Here is a 26,524-nt window from a genome sequence, read left to right as displayed (position 1 = left end):
CAAACTGCACGAAATTGCTTAAAATGCAATCAAATGTTTAAAAAAATTATGGGGGGCATCAACCTGCTCACATCCCTGTAAATACATTGACATAACCTGTGAATGTGTCTGAAAAGTACTTTACTGCAAAACTAAACCCCACGTTAATTTTGCCCTGACGTTCTGCACAGATGCACCACCTACTGGAGTGTGAGAAGTTCCCGGTCACGTGCACGGTGTGTGGAGCTGTGGGCATTCTCCGGAAGAACATCCCGGATCACATCGAGCAGGACTGCCCTCTGGTGGAGGTCAGATGCACTTTCCACAGACTAGGGTGCAAGGCTGAGGTATGTCACAAGAAGGAAAACGGAGAGCTGCAGGTGCGCGGATTCACGTCAATAGAAGCGGGCCTTGTTTTGCAAGGCGGAAGTTTCATTTTACAGATCTTGTTTTCAGTAAACAGTCGCGGTAATCCTTATGTAAGAAATGCTCAGACAAAGCAAAGAATAGTTAAGAACAGGTAAAGAATACGATTGCCCGACGCCCGAGGGCAGTAATGCATAACGGTGTCATCGCCTCATGGTCGTTCGCTCATCTGAGTATTCTACAGAATAATGGCAACACAAAAAAGATTCAATAATGGCACGTGGAATCTAACTTTGGCATTTGTATTTTATTCTTCTGAGATAAATGTTATTGGTTAGACGGGGTCTTTCTTTAAGGAAAAGCGCCAGAACCTTGAGAAACATAACAAAGATTACTGGCAGCAACACCTGGCCCTGATGGCCGAAAACGAGCTCCATCTGCGGTCTGAGATGCAGAAGTTCCGGATCACAGTCGAGTCCCTCACTAACGACGTGGAAGATCTCAAAGGGTGAGTGCACACCCAATTGTCAATTTTATGAGGCGGTGGGGTAGTGGTTAAAGGTTTCGCTCGTCACATCGAACTCAAGGTTCGATTATTTATATCGAAAGTTAATTTATTCGGAAGCCCCTTACGACTCCAGAAACGTGGATAATGGGTTCGACTCCCGGTTCGCCCCGATTATGTTTCTAGGTTTGTCGGCACCAGACCCGTTCTCGTGGGTTTCACCGAAGTGGTCTGCATCACTTCGGGCTTTCCTCCCACATTAAGCTGACACGCCGCGATATAACGGGAATATTATTCAAAGCGGCCTTAAACCCAACTCACTCACTCACTCATTCAGTGTATGTTTATCTCGATGTTTCAGTCTGGCCGTGAGACAGGAAGTCATCATGAAGGTCCAACGTCGACATATTCAAAGACTCCGAGGCGAGTCCAACAATGATTCTGTTTCAACTACGTCGGACGACGACGTTGCCGACGCAGGGACTAACACCATCACCGTCGATATGGATGAAGACAGTGCTAACATTTGATGACATGTACCTGGATATTTAGTCTCGAGTATCATGCGTAGGCATAGTGTTCTAAACATGGCACGGACGGTGGGGTACCCCTGTGGTTAAAGGGTTAGCTCGTCATGTCGAAGATCCGGGTTCGAGTTCCCCTTTGGTACAATGTGTGAGGCCCATTTCTGGTGTTCCCGCCGTGATATTGCTGGAATATTGCTAATAGCGGCGTAACACCATACTCACTCACTAAACATGTCACATGACGTCCCAACAGCCACACAAGATATATCTTTCCCTGACGTATACATGTGTGTGCACGTACATGCACGTACATGCACATTGATGTCTCACGTATCGGTTGGAAAAGCCTTCTTTTTAGCCTCCTTTGTAAAACGTAAGCAAGCCATGCACTTCATGTATTGGCCGCAGTCCTCTCCGTGTAACACCCTCATCAGGGCCAGGGTGCTCTGAATACCATTCTATAGACACACCAACCGCTAGGACATTTCTATATGCATTATTCAGAAATGTACATATATTGTACATGACAGATTAACGATAGTTATGGTATGTCATGACAAATTAACTATAGTAATATGAAACAATGGACTGGTCCTGAACTTCTTTTGAGTAGTATATGCACGTGGTACATAACTTCTTTGAGGGGCATTTAGAGGTTGGAGTACTAAGTAAGGATATGAATTATGGATGAAAAACGTCAGTATTACAATTAAGAGCCACTTTTCGGTGTAGGTTGTAACGCATGCTTGATAAGGAGATAGAACCTACACCGACCTGTCGCTCCTCGTTGTAATAAATTAGTTGTTCGTCCATATCTCATCCTTACCCACCTGTTACATGTAATTGTTCTGTTCTGCATGTATGGTGTCGATGTTGCGTTAATGGGTAAATGCACAGCACTATGCAGCATTGATGTTAATACGATGGTATATCACGGCGGCCTGTCTTGAGTGTGGATCAGACAAACCATGACAAAATATTTTAAGTACAGCGACTCATGCCGTGGGGTTCGACATTATCTCATAAGGCAGTTCACAGGTGGGAGATGTAGGCAGATGTCATATGTTGGACACTCAGTGAAAGAACAAACAAACAAAAGATATATCGGTAATATATTTCGTATTTATTGCGGCGCATGAAGTTATTAAGTTATAGGTAATTATTCAGTTTCATCTCAAACTCTTACTAAAACATATCCTAAGAGGAATCCTAAAATGTGCGATAAATGTGCCGTGCGCACAGGGTTATCCTAGCGACATGGATATCGCACCACAGCATCTGCTCAAGTACTGTAATGTTAACCTAGCATTTGATAGGATCGTTTTGTGTCAGCAGTCTTGTCCTGCTAAAAACGTGATATGTGAGTCTAGACGCTAGTTATTAATGGACAGACGGCGTGACTGTTATCTCGAGAATGTTTTATGATACACATGCATCAAACTAGGCGTATTCACCCATAAATGGTTACTTTGTTATTGGGTTAAAGACATACCCACAACTGTTGAGCTGGACTTTCTACACGGCTGTATCAGCACTGCTGATTGTTTACAAGATTCACGTGAAGGGACGATATGTATATGTAAGTGGACTCCCTGTAGGTCAGTGTATAGTCAGAGAATTTCAACTGATTTGTCACCAGGTTTGATTATGCTGAGGTATAACAGCTGCACTTATACTATATATAGTCAGCGGTGTGCGGGACTATATATATATATATATATATATATATATATATATATATATAGTCTTGTATGTATTTTGACAAGGACTGAGAATCCATTTCTATATATTTGCATGCATATTTTTCTACTATAATATTTCATATTTTCATAATAAAGATAAAATTCCATGTAAATGACTTATGTTGTTTTCCCCTGTCCTATAGGCTAGGCTTCTGACTGCTGTCAAGTCACTGTCACCATGGAGAATAGATAGGGCTGTTCCCCTTTTACACCCGTTAGGGTCGTTGTCCCGATGTGTTCTGATTGTGTCATCGTTACGTGGGTTCATATTGTCGTGTTGATTTATATGGCGGTTGTCTCAAGATAACTAGTCCTACGAGAGTAAGAATCAGAACGAAGAGAAACTAGTGCGTTCTAATATCCATTGGGACGGTCGGGTAGCCTAGTCCATGTTTAAAGCGTTCCCTCGCCACGCCGAATACCAGGGTTCGATTCCCGACATGGGTACAATGTGTGAAGGCCATTTCTGGTGCCCCCCGCCGTGATATTGCTGGAATATTGCTAAAAGCGGCGTAAAACCATACTCACTCACTCACTCTAATATCTATTTAAGGAGCAGAGCGATTTTTATTATGGCGCTCATTTTCAAATGGTATGCCTGACCCAGACCCGTAATGTGGCGTTAAACACCACTTTAACGACCAATACGTATTTTAATTGTGTTAACTGCACAAATAACCAACCGATTTAGCCCTTCTGCTTACATGTCTATGTATTGAGTATGTCAGGTTTGTTTCGGGGGTGGTGGAGTAGCCTAGTGGTTAAAGCGTTCGCTCGTCACGCCCCGGGTTCGATTCCTGACATGGGTACAATGTGTGAAGCCCATTGCTGGTGTCCTCCGCCGTGATATTGCTGGAATATTGCTAAAAGCGGCGTATAACCATACTCACTCACTTACTCAGGTTTGTTTCCATCGGTAAGATATCTCGAGTGTACAAGGTGTTTGTTTGTTTGTTTGTTGTTTAACGCCATAGTCGGCAATATTCCAGCTATATGACGGTGAGTGTACGTCATATTAGTTCCATGTGTATATATAACATAAGAACTATTTTCATAACTGAACAGAAGTATTCAAAAGTGATTCACTTTAACTGAGCTATAGTCTTGTGTACTAATTTGAACAAAGAGGGAATACCAAATAAATCCTATGAACCATCAATTATGTAAACATATTTCAATGTGTGGATCGTGTGATTTTATTCAATATAATTATAATCTGTGCACATTTTGCTATAAATAGATCCACATTCATACATCTTTGTTTGTCAAACCGACATACACTTTTATCCTAAGATCCCCATGGGTCGTTAATCTGTATTTGTAGTTAAGGCTTGCGATTATCCCCACGTGCTGTAGAAGGTTCGACCTATTTTAAGCTTATGGCGCCTCGGGGAAATACCATATGGTTATTCATGCTCTATTGCTCAGCGAACGGAGACACGATTCGTGGACATATTCATTAATACTTCATATGTTGTTATATAGTTTCCGTACATTCACAGGTTTTTGTTCAGATTAATGAGAATATTGAGCGCAATTAAGCAGCCATCTTGTTATCTGAGAAGCCAGTGTGAAGACTACCGCGTGCATATGGTGTACTTCCTTGATTGCTTTCGGCATGACTCGGGGTTATTCGTATCTAATTATATTCCGGAACACTGCATGACGACCGACATACCCGGATGATCGTCGTGATCCAAGGCAACGTGACTTGTTTATTTAAGTTTGTGAAGGATATCACAAAAAGACACAGTAGATGGGCAGATATAGACGACTCTGTGTGTGTGTGTGTGTGTGTGTGTGTGTGTGGATAGATAAAATACAAGTCCAAATATGAGCTGTTTAATTAATTCAAACGGTTTCACGAATGTATATATACACTTCATCCATTACTATGTATTGAGTTGTACTGTGTCGAGAAATAAATAACTCTACTGCTCCTACTACTACTACTGCCACTACCACCATCACACAATATAAAGAAGTAATTGAAAGGAACATACAAGGTTACCTAATGTCTATGATCAACATATTTTACTGGAAAGTACAAAGTAAATGATTTATGAAACCGGTCCGCGGTCACTCGATTTGATTTCTAGCCGCCACGTCACATGCACGGACTATCATATGATACTTACATATTGATCTACATTAATAGGTTCATTGTTTTGTTGATACTATGTATTACATATTATATTAAGATCATAATATTATATTTTAGTCGCTATGAACGTGTGGGAGCTGTTGGTATGGTTGAATATCGGGAGGGGGTAACATATGTTCCTATACCACACCTGTCGAGGACTGAAAGATAGTAAAAACACTCAAGATATGAATGAAATAAACACGTGGGTATTACTTTTCCGTGTCACCTGCTGAATCAACAGCAAAAGAATGATGATTTGGCAAAGTGTCGCCGTACCACGTTCGTCCTGTGGTTTAGTATTTGCCTCGTGCCCATTCATGTTTGACGAGTTCGGCGGGTGCTGTATCGCTAATACCCAAATATAGCAACTGCATTTGTGGGCGCTGTCGGTAACTGGCCAATCGAATAACAGATCACACGTGATAGCATTCACAGGATCTACGTCATATCACATGTTTTGGCACACCGCCAGAATTTTCTGATGCAACCCTATGCTTTGTTTACTCCCTAGAAATACCTACACATCCGCTTCGCAAGATAGTGCATCAGAACCTTTATAAATATACTAGTTTGTTTCAAAAGCCAATATTGTAAATATGGTTCAAGTGTAATTTAACTTCAAAATGAAGCTAATGATCACATAGACGTGAATATTTAGCTAATTCGGGCAGCTGTAGACGTCACGCGTAGTAATATTTCACACTAAGCGCACTTTTTAGCTGGCCACATCGCCCGCACCTCTCCATTCTCAGTTTTACCAGCTACCAAGAAAGTCTACACGTTGAACCTTTCGTGATGGCAGCGTAAACCGGCAACCCCCGCAACACCCGTGCAAATAATTTTGCACTATGGCGTAAGTACATTATTAATATACACATTTGATCGTTTTAATTTACATTTATGTGCTACATTGTGATATTATATGTGCTTAATTATTACTTAAAAATAACTGCGCAGTTAGACTAGACATGTCCACATGTGCCACGCGTTACTTCCCGCCATATGGACGACACAATTAATATTTTGTCCATTATCAATCGCACTTGGAATTATGAAGTATGTTATCTTTATAAGGTTATATGAACTCCATTTTTATTGTATCTACACACATTTGTGAATTAAATAGCTGTTATGCAATTTTTATGTTTGACAATTTCAATGACCTTAATTTCTCCTCCCCCCACAAATCGTTGGTTCTAGATTTATGGCTGACACGAGAGCTTTTTCTTTCAGACCCCAACACAATGTCGTTTTCCTCTTCGCCCTGGCAATTGCTGTAAAGGCACAAGATACAGAACCCATTTATACCTACGATGACTTCTACACTCAACATGGAGGACCTCAACCTCTTGTCGGAGGACTGGCAGCTCGAGCCTTCGCTCGGACTGACCCTGTTCGATGATCCATGGAAGAACGTCGACTTAGAGTCGACAGATGTTGTCAAGACTCCGCTCGATAGCGGCGTCGATGACCTCAGCGCGCTGCTTGGAGCTCAGACAGATCATATCGCAGGTGCGTGTTTAAGGTCACGAGTTGACCGTATCATAAGGTCAAGGTCGAGTGTTCAACCCGGAAACTAAACCAAGTTGATTTGGTAATGGGCGTTTTCCTAGTTAAGACTTAAAATGGTGAATAATATCGTGGAATAAATCTGTTTTGTTAAATACTGATTACTTTTAAGGCCATTTATTTCAATATGTTCAATGCTTTTTCCAGACCCCTTCTGCGATGAGTGGATGGAGAATGTTGGCATCACGGAGATGCTACAGAGCCTGGTGGAGGACTCTGCTAGTGCCATGGATGTCAATTCAGTCCCAGAAACTTCATGGGAAGCTGCAGACACCTCTTCTGAGGCCAAGGGTCATGAAATTCTACGAAGCTTGATAGAGCAGGGCTTGGAGCCGGAATCAACCCCACCGTCACCAGAGGCACAGGTGGCTCCAACTATAGACCTGGGCGCTGTGTCCTTGGACTCTAGTCTCGAGACTCCCATGTCTCCCATACATATAACAAACATGGATGGAATCATGCATTCACCTCTCTCCGCAGAAGATGTAGAAAGCCTCCTGTCTGGCTCCGAGCCCTCCTCCCCCCACTCAAGTTGTGCGACAGACGTTGTGAGTGACGCATCCACTTGCAGTGAGCTACAAGCGATGCTTTTGGACAATACCCCTAAATCAAATGGCAAATCTAGAATTAGGTCGTCGCCCTATTCTAAGTCTAGCGGGCGTAGTACAAAGTCTAAGGTTAAGGACACAGATGACTTAGATCTTCATGTTGAGTTTCTTTCTAAGAAAGACAAAAAGAAGCTGCAAAACAAGAACGCTGCCATCAGATATCGCCAGAAGAAAAAGGCAGAAGCCGAAGATGTAAAAAGTGAGGAAAATGGTCTCGAGGATAAGAACAAAGAACTACATGACAAAGTTGATCAGTTGACACGCGAGATTCAGTACATGAAGGACCTCATGTCAGAGGTGTTAAAAGCCAAGGGCGTTAAGTCGTGAAGTGTAGATAAAAGTTAGTGTGAATGTCAACTTGTACATATTGTGGATGAAAGGTGTGTGAATTCGATGTAATAAATGTTCGTAAATTATGACAACCATTTGTTCTGTTTTAACTTTCTTTTTTTTGGTCGTTGGAGTTAAATAAAATCAACGCTGTCAGGCGGTATGATACGAAGCGTAACGGATTTGAGCTAGTTTTAGTGCTCGCCTGGTAGTGTTACTTTGGGATTCTAAACACTGGTGCCCCAGGTGGCTGAAATACTGCCGTGTGAACTTTAAATCAAAACGTTTCATGTCCCAAACAGCCTCGGTCGATGCTCGCAATATGGATCATTGGTTTGTCTGGTGCAGATGAGATGTACATGCCACGGTCATTGGATGGAATATGGACGAGTGCTGCCTAACGAGCAACATGCTCTCAAACACTGGTTATGCCTCGATAGTTGCCCTCGTAAAAGTACCCAAACCCCAGGCGATACATTTCATCAATAATTATGAAGGTGGACGATTTCACAATGCACACACACCTTGTTTAAAAAAGTTTCTTTATGAAACCGCCTTAGTTTATTGTGCTCAATAGTGCTGGAACGAGGAGTACATATACATATTGCTGATACATACGTATATTCTTTAACGATGACTTCTTTTTATATTGAGTACTAACATTTTCAACACCGCAAAACGACACGGTAGCCTTTCAATATCCCCGAAAACGTGTGGGTCTCGTAAGGTTTTTTGTTAAAGAGACTGCAAATGTTTGCGGCGCACATGGTACATTCATCAACATAACGAAGCTTACGTACTCTTTACGTGGTTTAAGGGAAGTAAGTGTATTTATCTGAATTCATCGCGAAGGCACACTAAGACTCCGCTGCAATACAAATGGACGTGAAACATTTAAATTCTATATCATAATTAGGAGAACCTTAAATGTTCCTTATGATTTGTCTGGGACATATCAACCGGTCTCCTCTACGCCCTCTCCCCCGTTTAACATGAACTCGACGCGTGAAGACCCGAGGTAGAATAGGTCTTCAGCAACCCATACTTGGCGACTAACGGGATCGGGTGGTCAGGCTCGCTGACTTGGTTGATACATGTCATCGTATCCCAATTGCGTGGATCATCTCGTGATGCCAGTCAGTGTATTGTCTGGTCATGAGAATTGCTGAGTGCCAGTTTAAATAACGAACAAACATGTCAACTCAGATGTCAACAAGATTCACATACACACTAACACTAACACTGTTTATTCACTCACGATCGATGAATCTGTCAAGGATACTTCTTTAAACCAGTGTTCCAGAAACGGTGATTTCTGACACACACCGTAAATATGGTGATTTACCAGCCGCTTCTTTCACTCTGAACTGCGGTTGCGGTGCAGTTACTTTCCTTGAATCGAACCATGCATTCTCTCATAAAACTGCCGTATCATTGTGAAATAGAACTGGCTAGAGACTTGCTTCTATATATTAGTTTTGTTTTCTTAAAATACATATATTTAACAGTCATGGGGCAGGACTAACATAATCCACTAGAACAGGAAGTTCATTCGTTGTCAACTCGTGTCCTTTCGGGACAGATGCGAGTGGTGACGAATGGAGGAAGTATTTACTTTCTAAACAAGTGACAATGAAACAAATTATATATATAAATATGTATTTCTCTATATTCCACATATTTTCTATGACAAATTCCAGAGAATCTTCCCCTGTGGGCTTCTGGGCAGAATAGGTCTTCTGTACCCCGTGCTGTAGTAGGATCCAAACTAAACTGAAGATTGTGTGATCTGGATATTTTAATTGTGAGGATTCGAATCCCCTGATTCCTGAATTCTACTTAACAGAAATCTAAAGAATCGAGAAAAATGTGCGATTCTGAAGTTAAATGACTAAAAACAAATCTGTAAAAAAATACAAATATATTAATGTTTTCCATTTATTATGTTTTAACACAAAAATACTGGGTTTTTTCTAGTCTCATTGCTACCCACATATTGTATCATTCATGTTGAGTTCCATGAACTTACCGGTACCACCACCGGAAGTTTGGTCAGAGTATTATGTGGGGCAGCGAGAAACAGATCGCTGTTACGCTCTGAGGAATGATGAAAGGTGCTCGATGAAGCGAACGTAAAACATTGCTTTCCTTGCGTGTTCTGCAGCGTTTCTATGCTCAGCTATACGCTGCATACATGTGGTACCTTTTTGATACCTCTAAACAATTTCAATTTTGAAGGCTTTAATGGACAGATTTCATTATTATTACAATCCATACGTAACAATTAAGTCTTTTTTCACTCATATAACACACACAAAAATCATGCATTTTCCTACACATTCCTCAATTTCTTTGTGTTACCGGAAAATGTTTAAATGAAGCGCACATAAAATATAAACTTTGTCCTGTGATGTACTTAGAATCATCAGATAAAATGTGAATGCACAGTCGTATTACTGTGAAGACTTGTTAACTCGAAGTCTTTGGGAGCAGCAAATATATCCAGTTACATGATAATGATTCTGTCGGGGCAGTCCGATTCCATAGTGTCAAATAATAAATCTAGTTAATGGAGTTTAAGAATTTGTCATTATGAGATATGGGAATATTATGGAGGCGTTATGACGATGACAAGCCCACGTTCTCGTACATATCGGCTACTTCGTCGTGAAACTCGCAATTCAGAGGCAATAAGACGCCATATGCCGTTGAACTTTACCATATGACCTATATGTGATATTCACCATCGATTTGCTTCACGTGTGTGTGTGTGTGAGAGAGAGAGAGAGAGAGAGAGAGAGAGAGACGGTTACGTTTCGACTCGTTCGTGTGGTGGTAAGTTAAACACCGTTAATCCGGTCAGTGTCATCCTAGAGCAAATGTCCAGATATACACATGCCCGGATGAACAAATCACTGTCATGGAGTTATGGCTTCAGTAAATGTAGATGTCCAAAATGAATCGCCCCAAAAGAAAGGTTTCCGAAAATGGCACCCGGATTAGCGAGCTTTAATTGTGCTGTAGTGCGGATACCAGCCTATAAAACAAATAAATATTAGCCTGCATGTTTGTGGGTGTGTCAGAGGAAGATGTATCACAAATACGAAACATGCTATAGGTCGTATCATATTATGCTCTGTTCCATATTGTCACTGTAAAGGACAACCCTCAGTTGAAATGTGCTTATGACAAGACCCTACATAGAAATATCTATGCTGCAAAAACAGACCTTTTAATTATGAAACAAAAGCAATGTATCTCCTATTCAACTGATGATGAATTATTTGAACACCTGTGCATGGTGTTTGTTTGTTTGTTTTAAATTTTACTGTGTACCGATCCGTGTAAAATATTATGTATTATTTACTTTTTACATATTTTCAATATGCAAATATTGTGCAAGAATTATATTTTCTGAGAAATTAACCAGATAAAGCAGTTCGTGTCGTTCATTTCAAGAGAATTAAGCTAACCGTGACGACTATTCATACTTTACGTTTGAGGACCGCCTCCGTGGTCTAGTGGTAGAGCGTCCGCCCGGAGAGCGGAAGGTCCGGGGTTCGAGCCCCGGCCGCGTTATACCAAAAGACGTTAAAAGATGGTACTTGTTGTTACCTGTCTGGTGCTCGGCATTAAGGGGCTAAAACAAGGACTGGTCGGCTCGGAGTCAGTATACTGTGTCTGAGTGGGGTATTCATGTTAAACTGCGGCATGGTATCTCAGTGAGCTAGCACTATAAATCGGCATCAGTCCGGACTAGTACAAGCAGCCACACACACACTTAGTGCAATAATCTTGGCCGCGACGTTAAACCCCATTTCACCTCACCTCACCTCACCTCACAACTTTACGTTTGTAGTTGTTTAATTTTCTGTTAATATTAGTGAGTGAGTATAGTTAACGCCGCTTTTAGCAATATTCCAGCAATATCACGGCGGGGGACACCAGAAATGGACTTCTCACATTGTACCCATGTGGGGAATCGAACGCGGGTCTTCGGCGTGACGAGCAAAAGCTTTAAGCACTAGGCTATCTCGACACCCACTGTTAATATTTACCAGCATATATGAACCTGATAATTCCCACGAATTATTGAAGGAATGCTTAGAGGTCAGCTATTGTGATTCCTCGGATCTCCTCAACTATATCAGCAGTCTCATCTCACACGGAATGGAATCAGCGTCCGACAGGATGACATCGCCCACAGATACTGAACGCGTCACACCGATCACGACAAACCACGTGACAGCAGTGGTCTCCTGTTAATGGCCTAAATGACCTCATTTTGCATTTATTGAAAAATATTTTAATCAAATTTGAATAATCATGCTTTTACCACTTATATATTAATCATATAAGCCTTATGATCTATTATATATAAATGTGGTGTGGATGTGCACAACATAGCTTTGATTATATTGCACTCTGGCAATGTAACTGTCATAAATACATTACATAGCCACCCGTGAAGATTCGCGTTAGGTCTTCAGCAACACATGCTTGTCGTAAGAGGCGACTAACGGGTTCGTGTGGTCAGGCTCGCTGACTAGGTTGATGCATGTCATCGTATCCCAGTTGCGTGGATCGATGCTCATGATATCAATCACTGGGTTGTCTGGCCCAGACTCGATTATTTACAGACCGCCGTCATATAGCTGGAACATTGCTGAGTTCGGGGTTAAACAACAAACAAACAAACACACGAAACATTACATAGCATGTATACAATACAAGAATGCGCAAGGGGAAATGATTTGGAGCTGGGGAGAGACGGAGGACCTACTCTGGCATTGAATAATGACTTGGCCTACTCAAGTCAAATCTGATCCCATTTGCATTTGTTTATCTACTGTAAATCTACATGACAATAATCTCTACCCTTCACGAGGTTTGCAAGTGATAACTGTTTACATGAGAAGGTCAACATATTTACGTTGATATGTTCCGACTCACTACCTCCAGATAGAGGACCAGAACAAGATGGCGGCCGCCATGTCTTCTGAGAACTCACTCAGCAAATTGCCGGGATCTCCCAAAATGCAACTCGGGCCCAGGAAGATGTATGGGGTGATGGCTGTTCTGGTGTGTAACCTGTGTGAACAGATGACGTACTACAGCGTCATGGCTAACCTCATCCTCTTCTGCACCAGCGTCCTCAACTACAGCAGCCCCGAGGCAGCCACCATCAGCCTTGTCTTCTCGGGTATCTTGTAATATCTTCCTTGTTGGAAATACTGAAACTGGTGTCAAATTAACGTATATGACACACATTTCACCAAATGTACACGTTGTGTGAATTGTGTACTCATGTCCTGATGACCGCCTCTGTGGTCTAGTGGTAGAGCGTCCGCCCCAGAGCGGAAGGTCCGGGGTTCTATTCCCTTCCGCGTCATACCCAAAGACTTTAAAATGGTACTTGTTGTTACCCTGACTGGCGTTTCGCATTAAGAGGCTAAAATAATTACTAGTCGGGTCGGAGTCAGTATACTGTGTCTGAGTTGGGTATTCATGTTAAACTGCGGCATGGTATCTCAGCGGGCTAGCTCTATAAAATCGGCATCAGTCCGGACTAGTACAAGCAGCCACACACACATACACGTGCATGCACGTCGCTATATAAGTGCACCTCACCCCACCTGACCTTTATGTTCTGATAAATACGCATAAATAGAACTGAATTACTTTTTCTCGACATGAAAACATTGACATTTCAAATGGGCTACTCATGAAAATATCGTGCAGTTTTGTCAGTTCATTCGATGGGATAAACATGTAGCACATAATTCACATCCATTCATATAAGTTTCACCCCTATGTAGTCTTTTACGCCCAATAGAATCTGTTTCGGCAGATAAATCGAGACTGCTTATTCTCTGGTCGTGGACAAGCTAAATATTCTCAAGCTAAATATATGACACATATCTCTAGTGACTGGAATGCATGATGTAAAGAAACTAAAAAGAAACCAAAATGCGCGACAACGATCTGGGACATTATGACCACGATGAATCATGGATTCGAACCCATGACCAGTGTATGCTAAACACTCCCCCTCCGAGCCACCCGTGTGACACGTGTGGGTAGACGGATCTGATTTGACGTTGGGTTGAACGCGACAAAACCCTTTCCGGAGTCGTTTGTACGACGTAGTAAGAATTTGCAAATATCCTGACAGCCAGAGTTTTGACAACGTAAACCATCAACCATTGGTTACTTCGAGATATGAATGTTTATAGAGAGTCATGTTTTAGACATGGTGCACGTGTGTTACAGCAAGTCGTTTTGTTTGTTTGTCTCTTGTTTAACGCCGCACTCAGCAATATTCCAGCTATATGACGGCGGTCTGTAAATAATCGAGTCTGAACAAGACAATCCAGTGATTGACATCATGAGCATCGATCCACGTAATTGGGATACGATGCGATGTATCAACCAAGTCAGCAAGCCTGACCACCTGGTCCCGTTAGACGCCTCTTACGACAAGCATAGTCGCCTTTTACGGCAAGCAGGGGTTGCTGAAGACCTATTCTAACCCGGATCTTTAGGGTAGCCCGGTTGTGGTGTAGGCTTGAAAGATGGATTAAGGTACACTTACAAGAGTTATACATCAGTGGTCTAACTACATGTATACAACATCAACGCCAGATGATAAATAGAAACATATTCCATTGAGCGTAAAAGTTAAAACAGCGGTGAAAATAATAAGAATGGATCACTGAAAGTCAGTTCGTGAAAATGGTAAGCATGTCCTGCCCTACCGGCAGAACCCGCCACTCACACAATCTGCATGAAGCAAATAGTATTAAGTGTTTGTTGCCTGACGCAGCACAGCAGTACTCCTGCCTGGCGACGGCGGCTTGTAAACAAACAAAGCACGTGATCGATCCATGGACCAGAAGATCCAATGACGGACAAAAAAACAAATAGGAAAACGAGATTGAGCTGAAGACCCGTTCTGACCCGGATCTTCACGGGTCTAAAGCAAGTCGCAGTCAAACGTTTTAGGCGTTCATTTTTATATTATAGAACTGTGTAGTGTTGTCAGACGGGTGTGCTGACCTCTGTTCCACTAATATGTCATTCCTGCACTCTGTGTGTAGGGACAGTCCTGTTCATCAACGTGGCGGGGGGCTACATCGCGGACTCGTTGGCGGGTCGGTACAACACGATCCTTGGGGCTGGCCTCATCTACCTGATAGGTGAGATACCCAGATCACGTGGCACTCCCTGGTCACTCCACTGTTTGCTAATCACAGGCCAGGTAACAAAGAATTAAAACGCATGACTATATACCGTGGTGAATTTGGGTGTTGGTATTCACAGGGCGAAAAGCCGTACAGATATGACACTGTGTAGTGGCGATTGACAATGTGTTGTATTGGCGGAGTTATATAACGTCATCACAATATGTCTTTGACATACATGTGTATGGTCCTAATATTCTAAGCATCATTATCAGGACGAATCCATGAATGTAGGATTCTGGTACGGCTAAGGGATGCAACTCTGCTCAGCGAATTTCGGCACATTTGATGACTGGCCCCCCGTGCGTCCACACGGAATGCAGAAAGTTCTGTGCTGTGCTGTGCTGTGCTGTGCTGTGCTGTGATGAGTTTAGGAGTGGCATGATGCATTAAGACCCCAAGTAACGAGTTTACATGCTTACATGCCATTCTCTATGTAAGTGTCTGTGCCATGTTTGTTTATTTGTTATTAATTTCCACACTCACAAAATTCCAGCTGTAAATAATCCAGACTGGACCATACAGTCCAGTGACTGATATAATGATAAACACAACCAAGACACCAAGCCAGACCATCCGATCTATCAAGTAACATCTGACGACCAGCACGGTTGTTTGGAACCTGCTCTTGTCTTGAGTTTTCTGACTGTCCTGTCATTGTGACAATGTTGATGTGTTGCACTGTGTCTGTACAGGTCTTGTGATGATTCCTGTCTCTTCCGTGGATTATAAGGATGTGTTCGGCAGGTCAGAGGATGGATCTGCCCTGGACATGACAGTGGTAAGAGTAAGAGAAAGGATTTTACGGGTGGGTTGGGTTTGCCGGAAATTCAGTAATACAGAATGTTTACTTTTTAAACAGCTTCGATCAGTAAGATCTGGCATTCCAGATACGGCTCCATGCATTGAGTCGGAAACTTCTTGTTCTATGTTGGCCTACAAAGTGGATTAGCCCTTGGTTTACTGAGTGTTGTATCCCCAGGAGGCGAGACGTGTCTACTTCCTGGGAGGCCTGGTGTTTGTTGCTCTCGGCACTGGTGGCATCAGGGCGAATATCGGAGCCTTCGGGGCGCAGCAGGTGCAGGGGCTGGGCGAGCAGGCCGTGCAGTCCTTCTTTAACTGGTAAATTATGTTACTGCTAAGAAATCTCTCCTAAATCAGGGTCGATTGTACGATTCCGACCATATCAAGAGCATCTGTGTATGAATAACTATCAAACAGTAATGATACCAGGAGCGTCGCGTAAAGGTGAGCGTATCCTGCTCCACCGGGGGCACCCATCACAAACACATGCAAAGTCAATTATTCACCTGAGAGAAAAAACGGGAACACATGGTACAAGTCAAAATAGGGAGCTACATGGGACATCATTTTGGTCAATGATTCTTCAAATTTGGAAATGCCCACATGTCTACTCTAAACCTTTTTGAAAGCTTTACTGAGGCCTTGGTTGTTGTAACTTTGATCAAACAACTTTTGAGCAAGAGTCGTGTGACGCTCTTTGAAACTTTCGCAGAAAGAGTTTGCTCGATTGTACCTCAAAAGATGTGAAACCAAAGGCTGAAGCCGCTGGAATATTGCTCAAAAGTTGACTATTGGAAAAATGATGTCATTGTCATACAGTCTTGTGGAGGGTGTTTTGTCACTCTGCATCTTTATGCATAGATCTGAATATGTAAATAATGAGGCGGTCTCTGATTTCTTTTCATTCTAGTTCGGTTGGGTAAATCAATGAAAGGGAATTGGCTATTTGATGGTAATTGAACGACATCAGATCATCGATATACCTGAAGCTTAAGTTAAACTTCTTGTTCTTATTTTGCCAATCCGAGAAGAAATTCCGATTTATATGCATAAAGAAACAAATCAGCAAGAAGAGGAGCCCATTTGGTGCCCGTGGGGATGCCTACTTCTTTCTTGCCTAATTGTCTTACCCTCAAATTTTTCATTGATGTAAAGTTTGAGGTGTGGGAAAGTGGTGTAACAAAGTTGAAAAATCAAATGTTTTGACAGAAATGAACTTTCTTCATTTCTAAGATTGCAAAACTTCAAGCAAGTCCTACAATTAATTCCACTTATCTCCAATACTTTCTTGATCGTGTTAAGGAGTATGGTTAATCTTTGAGTCAGGGGTTTGGTGGTACATTTGTTGGACCCAGCAAGTTCTCTCTCTTGATACAAATTTTTACAGAGCTTTGGAATCCAGTACAAAAGAGGAATAGACAAGTTGACCAAACTAATGCATGGTTTGGGGAGACTTCTTCCTCATATATGGCATTATTTGATGAGTCACTTATACTTACAAGTTTTAAAACAAATAATTTGTGTGGTGATGCTTACACATAACGTTGATGTTATCTGAGGCCTTGTCAGTGGGAACTAATACAAACTTTTCATGTGGAGTAATCAGACCTTGGAAGACAGCTGGCACGGACAAAGGGTTTGTTCCAATTCGGTTTCCTCTTTATCTGTTTTACAAATGCCAACAGCCCGCATTGACTGAACCCACACTGAAAGTCCATCAACAAGTCCCTCTTTTCTTTAGGCCCATTATTTGGCATATGCTTCGATTTTCAAGTTGTGATCAAAATGGCAGAAGACCAGATACAGCACCCCACGTGTATGTTTATCCCAATGGTGCTTCACAATGTGGTCCTCCCACAGGTTCTACTGGTTCATCAATGCTGGAGCTCTGGTCGCCTTCTCTGGCGTGGCCTACCTACAACAGAACAACAGCTGGGTCTGGGGGCTATCTGTCCCCTTCTTCAGCATGAGTCTAGCCCTTGCAGTTTTTGTCCTGGCCAAGGGGACGTACCGTCACACACCACCAGCAGGTCAGTACCACACAGACAGTTAGTTAGTGGCTGTACGTGACTGTCATATCTCTTTAAACAATCAAACACAGAGGAATGGTTCACTGGAAAGATCAGAAATTTAATGTGTTGGTTCAAACAACTGCATGGATTCTTCTTTCTCAGAAAAGACATTGTATGTTCTAAAGTGCTGGCTGAAAATAGACAAATAGTCTCAAAACTAAAGTAGAATAGTATGTCATCGGCCAAAGAGTAATTTCAACAGTACAATTCGTTTTATAATAGTGCTTGCAATGATCTTGCAATTTTCTATTTTTCTTCGGAATATTAGGTGTTTTTGATTTTGTTTGTTATTGTGACGAGATTCAGATTGAGGGACAGCCCCCTTGTATTGTTATGACTTATGTGTGTTCAATGTTAAATTCACATGTTGTGTTTAATTACCTAATAGATTGAAACTCAATAACTACTTTGGCCTTCATTGTATATAAAATGATGATGTGATGTTTGTTGTTTAACGCCGCACTCAGCAATATTCCAGCTATATGGCGGCGGTGTGTAATTAATCGATATTGTATAAAACACATGTTCATTAAGTGCAAACTCTGCTCCACATTATGATGGTATTGTATTTCTGATGGTTGAAATGCTAATCCGTAAGAACGGAATGAGTCTGTTAATAGCCTTGGCTAGCCGCGTGGAGTGAAAGATTCCCCTATCGGAGAGTGTCCAGTGCTAAATTTACTCTCGGAGATTCTCCGCAGTTGAAGACCAGCTTGTCCTACCGTCAGTTCCCGGGAGGCTTTTTAACACTTTAGCAATGAGTCTCGAACTGAGCTGACCTGACGTTCTACTATCCTCCGAGATCAGGTTCCTTTGTCCATCAACACCTGGTCAACAGAAGTGATTCCACATAGTAAGATAGATAGATAAGACTGATAACTGTCCACTCGTTCACTTATTCCCCAACTCATCCACTGACATACATAACCAACAACTCACTCATGTACTCACTCACATACTCGCTCACACTGATGCTTTGTTTCAGAGAGTGTGCTGACTGCTGTGTTCAGTGTGTGGCGTAAAGGATGCGGACATTTCGACAAGGTGAGGAAGACGAAAGGTGGACCGTATGATGACGTCACTGTAGATGGCGCTGTCAGTGTGCTGAGAGTCATACCTGTGTATCTACTCATGATCTTCTACTGGGTCATATACTCACAGGTAAGTACAAACCTCTTATAATATCCTAATATCAGAATGAGCCATTAACAAAGTATATTTAAACACACGGGTTAATGGACAAGATTATAAAAGACAATCGTATGGGTAAAAAAAGCTGCAGAAGCAGTGATTAGCAGGCCCTTCAATATCTCTAAGTGCACCCAGGAATCTTGTGAATGTTTCACTGTCGAATGTCTGAAAACAGTCATATGTGTGTTGTTGAGTCTGGAGTTGTATTGGAAGGTGGCAGGGATTCGGTGTTTTCATATAAATATGTAATCCGTACTTGGCAAGTAGATGAGACGCAAGTAAGCATCAAATAACCCTCGTCTTGTCTCATCATGAACTTCTCGAACGATCCAGCTTGCCATGTTTGTTCACTTCTACCAGGGACGATAACTCTGATCAGACTTCCTCTTAAAATCCTTTTACGAGCGTTTCTGTCGATTGCTGCCACTCACAATCACTTCACATAAACGTACCAAACTCTCTACAAATATATTGGTTGAATATTACGTTACTGAACAGCGTGACACTATGTTTGTTTTCTAACATATAGATGCAGTCGACCTTCTTCTTGCAATCAGAGAGGCTGAACATTAAAATTGGTGACGTCAAAATCCCCGCCGCCATGCTTGCCATCTTTGACATCCTCATCATCCTCGTGTTCATCCCCCTCGTAGACCGAGTGATATACCCGCTCTTCAGAAGGTTGGGCCATCCCCTCAAACAGCTGCAGAGAATGGGTGAGGAAAAAATTAACAATAACCATTTAGGTCGGTATATAAGAAACACAGCATTGATGTCGAAAATATTTATATCTAAATAACAAATGTATTGGTGAGAATAAAGAACTTGTCCTGAGGTAGAAATGAAATAATGCCACATATAAGGTCAATATCCTACTTGAGGAAGAAATTTGCCAAAACTATAAATCAGTATTATCAACTTTTGTCTTGACTCAAGAACCTGAAAGTATGTCCTTTCCTCTTTCGTACTGGATTCCAAAGCTCCATAAAAGTCCGTACAAAGAGAAATATACCAAGAACTGGTGCAAAGATCTTGCAAATTCTGTGGTTGGTTCTGGAGAGTGCGCAGACTTCTGCCAAGAGCATCCCAGACGTATTCGATGGGATTGAGGTGGGGAGACCTTGACGGCCAGTCCATGACGTTGACTCCCGCATTCTGAAGGAAATTCCTTGACAAAATTGCTGTGTGTGGTCTGGCATTGTCGTGTCCATGTGCTGCCATAAAAGGCAGAAGTTCTGGTGCCATTACCTGGTCGCGGTAAGCAGCAGCGTTGAGGTTGCCACGGATGACAAGAGGCCTGGAACGTGCATTGCCACAGAAAGCACCCTACACCATGACACTTCCGCCTCGAAACTGTCAACTTCCTGTACACATCACTGGGCGTAACGTTCATGACGGCGCCTTCACACCCTCGCCCTACCATCAGCAAATCGAAGATTAAATCGGGATTCCTCACTGAAGACGACTTGATTCCAATTCGTAAGTGTCGCTGTGCCCACAATTGACGTTGACGTCTGTGTAATTGAGTCAGAATCGGCCCGCAGTATGGCCGTCGTGCTTGAAGGTGAGCAGTTCTAAGACGGTTTCGAACAGTTTGCGCACTCAGTCTACCCCTAAACAGTTCATTTCTGGTTGATGTAGCCGTCAAAAATCGGTTACGGAGGTGACGTAAGACAATCTGACGAGCCTCTGCATGTGACGTCACACGTGGTCGACCTGGCCGAGGGCGATCAGCGGTGGTACCCGTTTGCTGTAGACGCGTCTGTAAATCATAAACAGTCCGTCGACTACAACCCATCGTCCTTGCGACTTCAGCTACTGACGTTCCAGTGTGCAACATGCCGATTGCACGTTCATGTTGCACATTTGAAAGGCGTGGCATGACAAATGGCCGTAAAGACTTTTGTTTTCTTGTGTTTTTCTTTTTTTGTTAATGACTGCTAACAAGTGTGGCAGAAAACACGTGCGGTGTTGGCCACTTTTGCCACTATAGTGCTGTGCACATGATTTTGATCGATTCACCTGCACAAAAACTGGTGTTATCTGAAGACAATACGTGGCCATTACTGTTTAAATACACAATAAGGGCCCACAATGATAAATGTTAAAATTTTGGGATTGTGAAGTTTTTAATTTGGTTCAGTATATATTGCCGGGTCCAGCAAATTCACCACCAAACCCCTGTCTCAAAGATTAACCATGGTCCTTTATACACCAAGAGGGGGAGTGGGCGGGGGGCTTTCTATATAATTCACAGAAATTATTTGAGACAAGTGGATCCATGGACTACCACATGGATGACATCTATGTACAATTTTGAAGTAAGACATTTAGGCAAGAAGTGGGCATCCTCATGGGCACCAATGGACTTCCGTTCTTGCTAATCAGTTTCTTTATGCATACTAATCAGAGTGAGTGAGTTTGGTTTTACGCCGCCTTTAGCAATATTCCAGCAATATCACGGCGGGGGACACCAGAAATGGGCTTCACACATTGTACCCATGTCGGGATTCGAGCCCGGGTCTTCGGCGTGACGAGCGAACGCTTTAACCACTAGGCTACCCGACCGCCCCCATACTAATCAGAGATTTGCAAAGTTCAAACAAGGTAATTTGGCCAAACTTTTAAACTTGAGCTTCAGGTATATCAATGATCTGATATCGTTCAATAACCATCAAATAGCCGATTCCCGACCTCTGATTTAGCTACCTGAACTAGAAATTGAAGAGACCAGTCAATCTGCCTCGTCTGTTTCATATTTTGAGCTATAAACATTCCGAGTGCCAAAAAACTCTCCACATATTTGGCCTTTCAAATTTGTCTGATGTTCGTGTGGAGATTAAACAAGATGTCACTGCCTCCCCCTTTTCTTCCCCAACAGGAGTGGGCCTCCTGCTGGTGGGGGGTTCCGTGGTGACGGCGGGGGTAGTGGAGGTGTACCGGAAGCAGGTCATGTCAGGTCGTGGCGCCGTCATCCAGGTGCTTGGGGATGAGAAGTTCAACGCATCGTCCATGTCTGTGCTTGTGCAGGTGCCTCAGTTTGCATTTGTGGGAGCAAGTGAAGTGTTTGCCAGCATTACAGGTGGGTCGTATTAAAAAAGAACAGAGAGCAAACGTGAAGTGTGAATGATTGGGGCATCACGTTGCAACCGGTAAAATTCACGCTACATCATGATGGTCTGCTTTTTGGTCGAGTCTGGACCGAGAAAACCACTTGTCAAGCGAAGTGAATGAATATTGTTTTGCGCCAAGGGTATAAAGTAAGTAAGTGTGTGTGGTGACTCCTGGTAAGGACTGGTCCCGACAACCCATGCCTGTAAGAGGCGACTTCCTGGATCAGGTGGTCAGGCTCAGTCACTGGCTTCATTGCGTGTCAGCCTACGCCCAACGTGGAGGATAGTTGCTCTTAATATCAATCGCTGATTTGTATGATCTAAATTCGATTTGGGGGCACGGGTGTCCCAGTCGTCTATGGTGCCGCGATTCGCTGTGAAGAGTTGGGTCCCTTGGGGTCACCAGAAACCTATGATTCTGGGTTCGAATCCCGGTTCGCCCTGATTATGTTTCTAGGTTTGTCAGCACCATACCCGTGATCGTGGGATTCACCGAGACCTGCATCACTTCGGTCTTTCCTCCCACATTAACCTGACACGCCGGATACTGGAATACTGTTAAAGGCGGCGTTAAATCCAACTCACTAGATTCGATTATTTACAGACCGCCGTGGTATAGCTCGAATATTGCTAAGAAACAATAATCTGAACCAGGCACACCTTAGCCTCTTGGTACACATTCACAGCACACACAAGCTCACATGGGGGCAGCATAACAGGAATCTCAATGACATGAATATAGTAATATGTTCCGCTTCATGTTAAGACTTCAGTGTGGTCTCATTGAAATGCCATGTTCTATCATTACAGCTTTAACATCTTACCATATGTTTTCCTAGGTTTAGAGTTCGCGTTTACACAAGCGCCCCCTTCAATGCAGGGGCTCCTCACAGGGTTGTTTCTGATGACCTGGGGACTAGGCAACTTTCTTTCATCGGCCATTCTTAAAATAGTTGAAGTTGCCACGAAAGATGGTAAGTTGTCGTGCAGTGTTTGTTTGATTTATTAACATCATTAGAACAATAGGAACAGTTGACAATGTTGTTTTACCTCGAGCAACTGTGGACAAAAGGAGAGATATAAATACCCACAAAGATAATTCATTCATGACCAAAGAGATACATTCTGGAGACTAATAGTCATTCTGCCATGCCATTGAAGAATGCTTGAATCCTAATGGTTAAAAAGAGGTTTCCTTTTGCAAAAGAAACCACTTTTATATATATTAGAGTTTTCACACACAAAAAACGTGTGTATCGATCATATCAATCCATAAAAAGTGACTGCCGATCACCGATCTGAACTGTATACCGTATCAATATTTCCTCTAATAGACGTGGGGCTTCTAATACAAACAACGCCTCCCGTGAAGTTAATAGACGGCCCATTGTTTAATAGAGGAAATATGGTACGTGTCACATCGGATGATTTTGGCGACAATTTTGAGGTTTGAGGAGTTCGTTTCGAGCCCCCGATGATAAGATTCAGATATAGAAACTGACAGTTTTAGCCCAGGCATATCTTTTGCATACAAATGAATACGTCTATGAAACTCTTATGGACATGTTTGGTGGCCAACAGGTAATTTCCCCACTAAAACGTGCGATAATGAAAGTAAAACATAACATAAGAAAGTGTTTTAAAAAACCTCATTCATGACAACATACTGTTTACAAAACTTTTTGTGATCGATATTAATTGCCATCACCATCAACCACCAACTCTAGGAATTAGCAGGAGAGGACTGAAAGTCCATCGAAAAACACTTCGAAAGACCACGAAAACTCACTTGTAAACAAATAACAAGTGACGCCCCATCACCGAGGTCAAAGGGGTAGGCACTTTATCACCAGCTTATCAAACATGATGAAAATCACTTCAGAACACGCACAGTTAATAAAAACATACACGAACCAGTGTATTGGGGCCTTTCACATTCCGACTGTCACTTTCATCATCTGGTAAGCGACGCTTTGATTGGTCGGATGAAAGGTCGCTCTGACGTGACCCGTAATGGGATGTCCTCAGATCTTTGTTTAGCGGCAGCGAGACCTTAGATCTGATTTTAATGAGATTGATGAGACTTACACATGTAAAATAAATAGTAGAATGTTAATTCATAAAGTTTGTTGGAGGAATATATTCGTATAACTTTTTTGAAAACTATTTGTCACCTCTACAATAGGAAATGGCATATTCGATTTCAAAGAATTGACTTGTCTCGCTGATTTCCAAGAAATGAATTGGTGAGCTCAAACAGTGCATAGCAGGTTGCGATGAAACTAAAACATCTTTCATTGGACTAAGTTTGGAGAGCTATTTGTCAACCTCTTTTTGAAAAAAATGTGTTTTGAACACTTATTTTGAACTCGTCAAGACTATGCGTATTTTAATGTTCAGCTTTAGTAGTATTCGTTACATATATAACTATCTCTGACCATTTTTCGGAATGTTCTAAGATAGCACTCGGTTACAAATTAATATAAGAGGTTTCTACTCAATAGTTGGACTACATCAAATTTCAAAAAACAGTAGTTTTCTATCTCCTAAAGGGACTATTATCCACTTTTCACAACTGGCTAAAAATGAACACAGGCCTCCAGTGACCTCCTTAGGTCAGCCATTGTTATAAGCCTTTCTTGAGTTTTGTTTGTTTGCTGTTTGACGCTGCAATATTCCAACTCTATGACAGCATTCTGTAAATGAGCTGTCAGTGCTCCCAATATCAACCAGCTATCATTTATCAGACAGGAGCTGACTGGCACAAAGCTATCGTAACGCTAGTCACGTCACAATGACGTTAACGTCACTTTCTAAAGGAGGACCCGGGTTTTAGTGTGGGGTGTATGTGATTTATTTTTTTTTAAATTTGTATTTTGTTTCACGCCGCACTCAGCAATATTCCAGCTATATGACGGTGGTCTTTAATTAATCGAATCTGGACCAGACAATCCAGTGATTGACATCATGAGCATCGATCCAAGCATTTGGGATACGATGACGTGCATCAACCAAGTCAGCGACCACCCTATCCCGTTAGTCGCCTCTTACGACAAGCATGGGTTGCTGAAGATCCATTGTACCCCGGATCTTGACGGGTCCGGGGTTGTATGTGATGCCGTGTGTATGTGATGCCGTGTGTATGTGATGCCGTGTGTATGTGATGCCGGTGGTTTACCTGATGCCGGGGGTGTATGTGATGCCGTGTGTATGTGATGCCGTGTGTATGTGATGCCGTGTGTATGTGATGCCGTGTGTATGTGATGCCGTGTGTATGTGATGCCGTGTGTATGTGATGCCGGGGGTGTACGTGATGCCGGGGGTGTATGTGATGCCGTGTGTATGTGATGCCGTGTGTATGTGATGCCGTGTGTATGTGATGCCGTGTGTATGTGATGCCGTGTGTATGTGATGCCGGGGGTGTACGTGATGCCGGTGGTGTACGTGATGCCGGTGGTGTACGTGATGCCGTGTGTATGTGATGCCGTGTGTATGTGATGCCGTGTGTATGTGATGCCGGGGGTGTATGTGATGCCGTGTGTATGTGATGCCGTGTGTATGTGATGCCGGGGGTGTATGTGATGCCGTGTGTATGTGATGCCGTGTGTATGTGATGCCGTGTGTATGTGATGCCGGGGGTGTATGTGATGCCGTGTGTATGTGATGCCGTGTGTATGTGATGCCGTGTGTATGTGATGCCGTGTGTATGTGATGCCGGGGGTGTATGTGATGCCGTGTGTATGTGATGCCGTGTGTATGTGATGCCGGGGGTGTATGTGATGCCGTGTGTAGGTGATGCCGGGGGTGTATGTGATGCCGGGGGTGTATGTGATGCCGTGTGTATGTGATGCCGTGTGTATGTGATGCCGTGTGTATGTGATGCCGGTGGTGTACGTGATGCCGGTGGTGTATGTGATGCCGTGTGTATGTGATGCCGTGTGTATGTGATGCCGTGTGTATGTGATGCCGTGTGTATGTACAAATGTTTGTATACTGATACTTGCCTCTCCAGATCCCTGGTTTCCCGACGACATCAATAACGGAAAGGCAGAGTATTTGTTCTTCCTGTTGGGCGGCATGATGCTCGTCAACTTCATCAGTTTCGTGTTCGTAGCTCGCCGATACACATACACCCCTCTCCCCACCGAGGTGAGTGACGCCGAGGAGAGTGACGCCGAGGTGAGTGACGCTGAAGATCAGACGGAAGAGGGGGCTCGGGTGACGACGGGAAAACCATCCGATACGACTTGACTTTTCTGCGTTTGTAAGTGAGTGTCAACAATAAATCTGATTCAGATTCCGGCGCAGTGATGACTTAGCATTAAACT

The 26,524-nt window shown here is 42.8% G+C and overlaps 3 protein-coding genes across 8 annotated transcripts in view; all 3 read left to right on the top strand.

The window, feature by feature from the left end:
- The window catches only part of LOC124110829 (TNF receptor-associated factor 6-like), a 21,461-nt gene extending 5,200 nt beyond the window's left edge, over window positions 1-16,261 (top strand). The window contains exons 7-11 of one of the 4 annotated variants that reach the window (XR_006857336.2): window positions 171-326; window positions 702-853; window positions 1,212-2,697; window positions 8,590-8,593; window positions 16,250-16,261. Coding sequence is in view for 3 of the 4 variants with exons in the window: in XM_046470267.2 (XP_046326223.1) it covers window positions 171-326; window positions 702-853; window positions 1,212-1,380 (477 nt within the window). In the remaining variant the exon portion in view is untranslated. Of the gene's footprint in view, window positions 1-170; window positions 327-701; window positions 854-1,211; window positions 3,129-8,589; window positions 8,594-16,249 lie in introns of those variants that run through there. The other 3 variants (XM_046470267.2, XM_046470266.2, XM_046470268.2) reach the window with 3 other exon arrangements.
- On the top strand, window positions 5,958-7,864 carry LOC124110830 (activating transcription factor of chaperone-like). Its single transcript, XM_046470270.2, has 3 exons — window positions 5,958-6,118; window positions 6,499-6,777; window positions 6,982-7,864. Exons 2-3 carry the CDS (start codon window positions 6,579-6,581, stop codon window positions 7,767-7,769), a joined length of 987 nt encoding a protein of 328 aa, XP_046326226.2. The 5' UTR covers window positions 5,958-6,118; window positions 6,499-6,578; the 3' UTR covers window positions 7,770-7,864.
- LOC124110827 (solute carrier family 15 member 4-like) lies at window positions 12,747-26,524 on the top strand. 3 transcript variants are annotated; one of them, XM_048386922.1, is made up of 11 exons: window positions 12,747-12,975; window positions 14,873-14,971; window positions 15,712-15,797; window positions 15,999-16,138; window positions 17,681-17,850; window positions 18,878-19,053; window positions 19,613-19,799; window positions 21,965-22,165; window positions 23,036-23,170; window positions 26,209-26,345; window positions 26,376-26,524. In XM_048386922.1, exons 1-11 carry the CDS (start codon window positions 12,753-12,755, stop codon window positions 26,445-26,447), a joined length of 1,626 nt encoding a protein of 541 aa, XP_048242879.1. In that variant the 5' UTR covers window positions 12,747-12,752; the 3' UTR covers window positions 26,448-26,524. The 3 variants fall into 3 exon arrangements, with proteins under 3 accessions (XP_048242879.1, XP_046326220.2, XP_046326221.2); XM_046470264.2 differs by having other exon boundaries at window positions 26,209-26,524; XM_046470265.2 differs by lacking the exon at window positions 23,036-23,170 and having other exon boundaries at window positions 26,209-26,524.

This window comes from Haliotis rufescens, unplaced genomic scaffold, assembly GCF_023055435.1.
Source record: "Haliotis rufescens isolate VD_foot unplaced genomic scaffold, xgHalRufe1.0.p SCAF_62, whole genome shotgun sequence".
Classification (NCBI taxonomy): Eukaryota; Metazoa; Mollusca; class Gastropoda; order Lepetellida; family Haliotidae; genus Haliotis; species Haliotis rufescens.
Note: the sequence above shows the minus strand (reverse complement) of the source record. Positions and strands in the feature narration are given on the sequence as shown.

Excerpts from the sequence above, each read along its gene's own strand:
- LOC124110830 (XM_046470270.2), top strand. The coding sequence starts at position 6,579 with ATGACTTCTACACTCAACATGGAGGACCTCAACCTCTTGTCGGAGGAC. Across the intron at positions 6,778-6,981 it reads TCAGACAGATCATATCGCAG|ACCCCTTCTGCGATGAGTGG; the intron begins GTGCGTGTTTAA and ends TGCTTTTTCCAG.
- LOC124110827 (XM_046470264.2), top strand. The coding sequence starts at position 12,753 with ATGGCGGCCGCCATGTCTTCTGAGAACTCACTCAGCAAATTGCCGGGA. Across the intron at positions 15,798-15,998 it reads CTGCCCTGGACATGACAGTG|GAGGCGAGACGTGTCTACTT; the intron begins GTAAGAGTAAGA and ends TTGTATCCCCAG. Across the intron at positions 23,171-26,208 it reads TGAAGTTGCCACGAAAGATG|ATCCCTGGTTTCCCGACGAC; the intron begins GTAAGTTGTCGT and ends TTGCCTCTCCAG.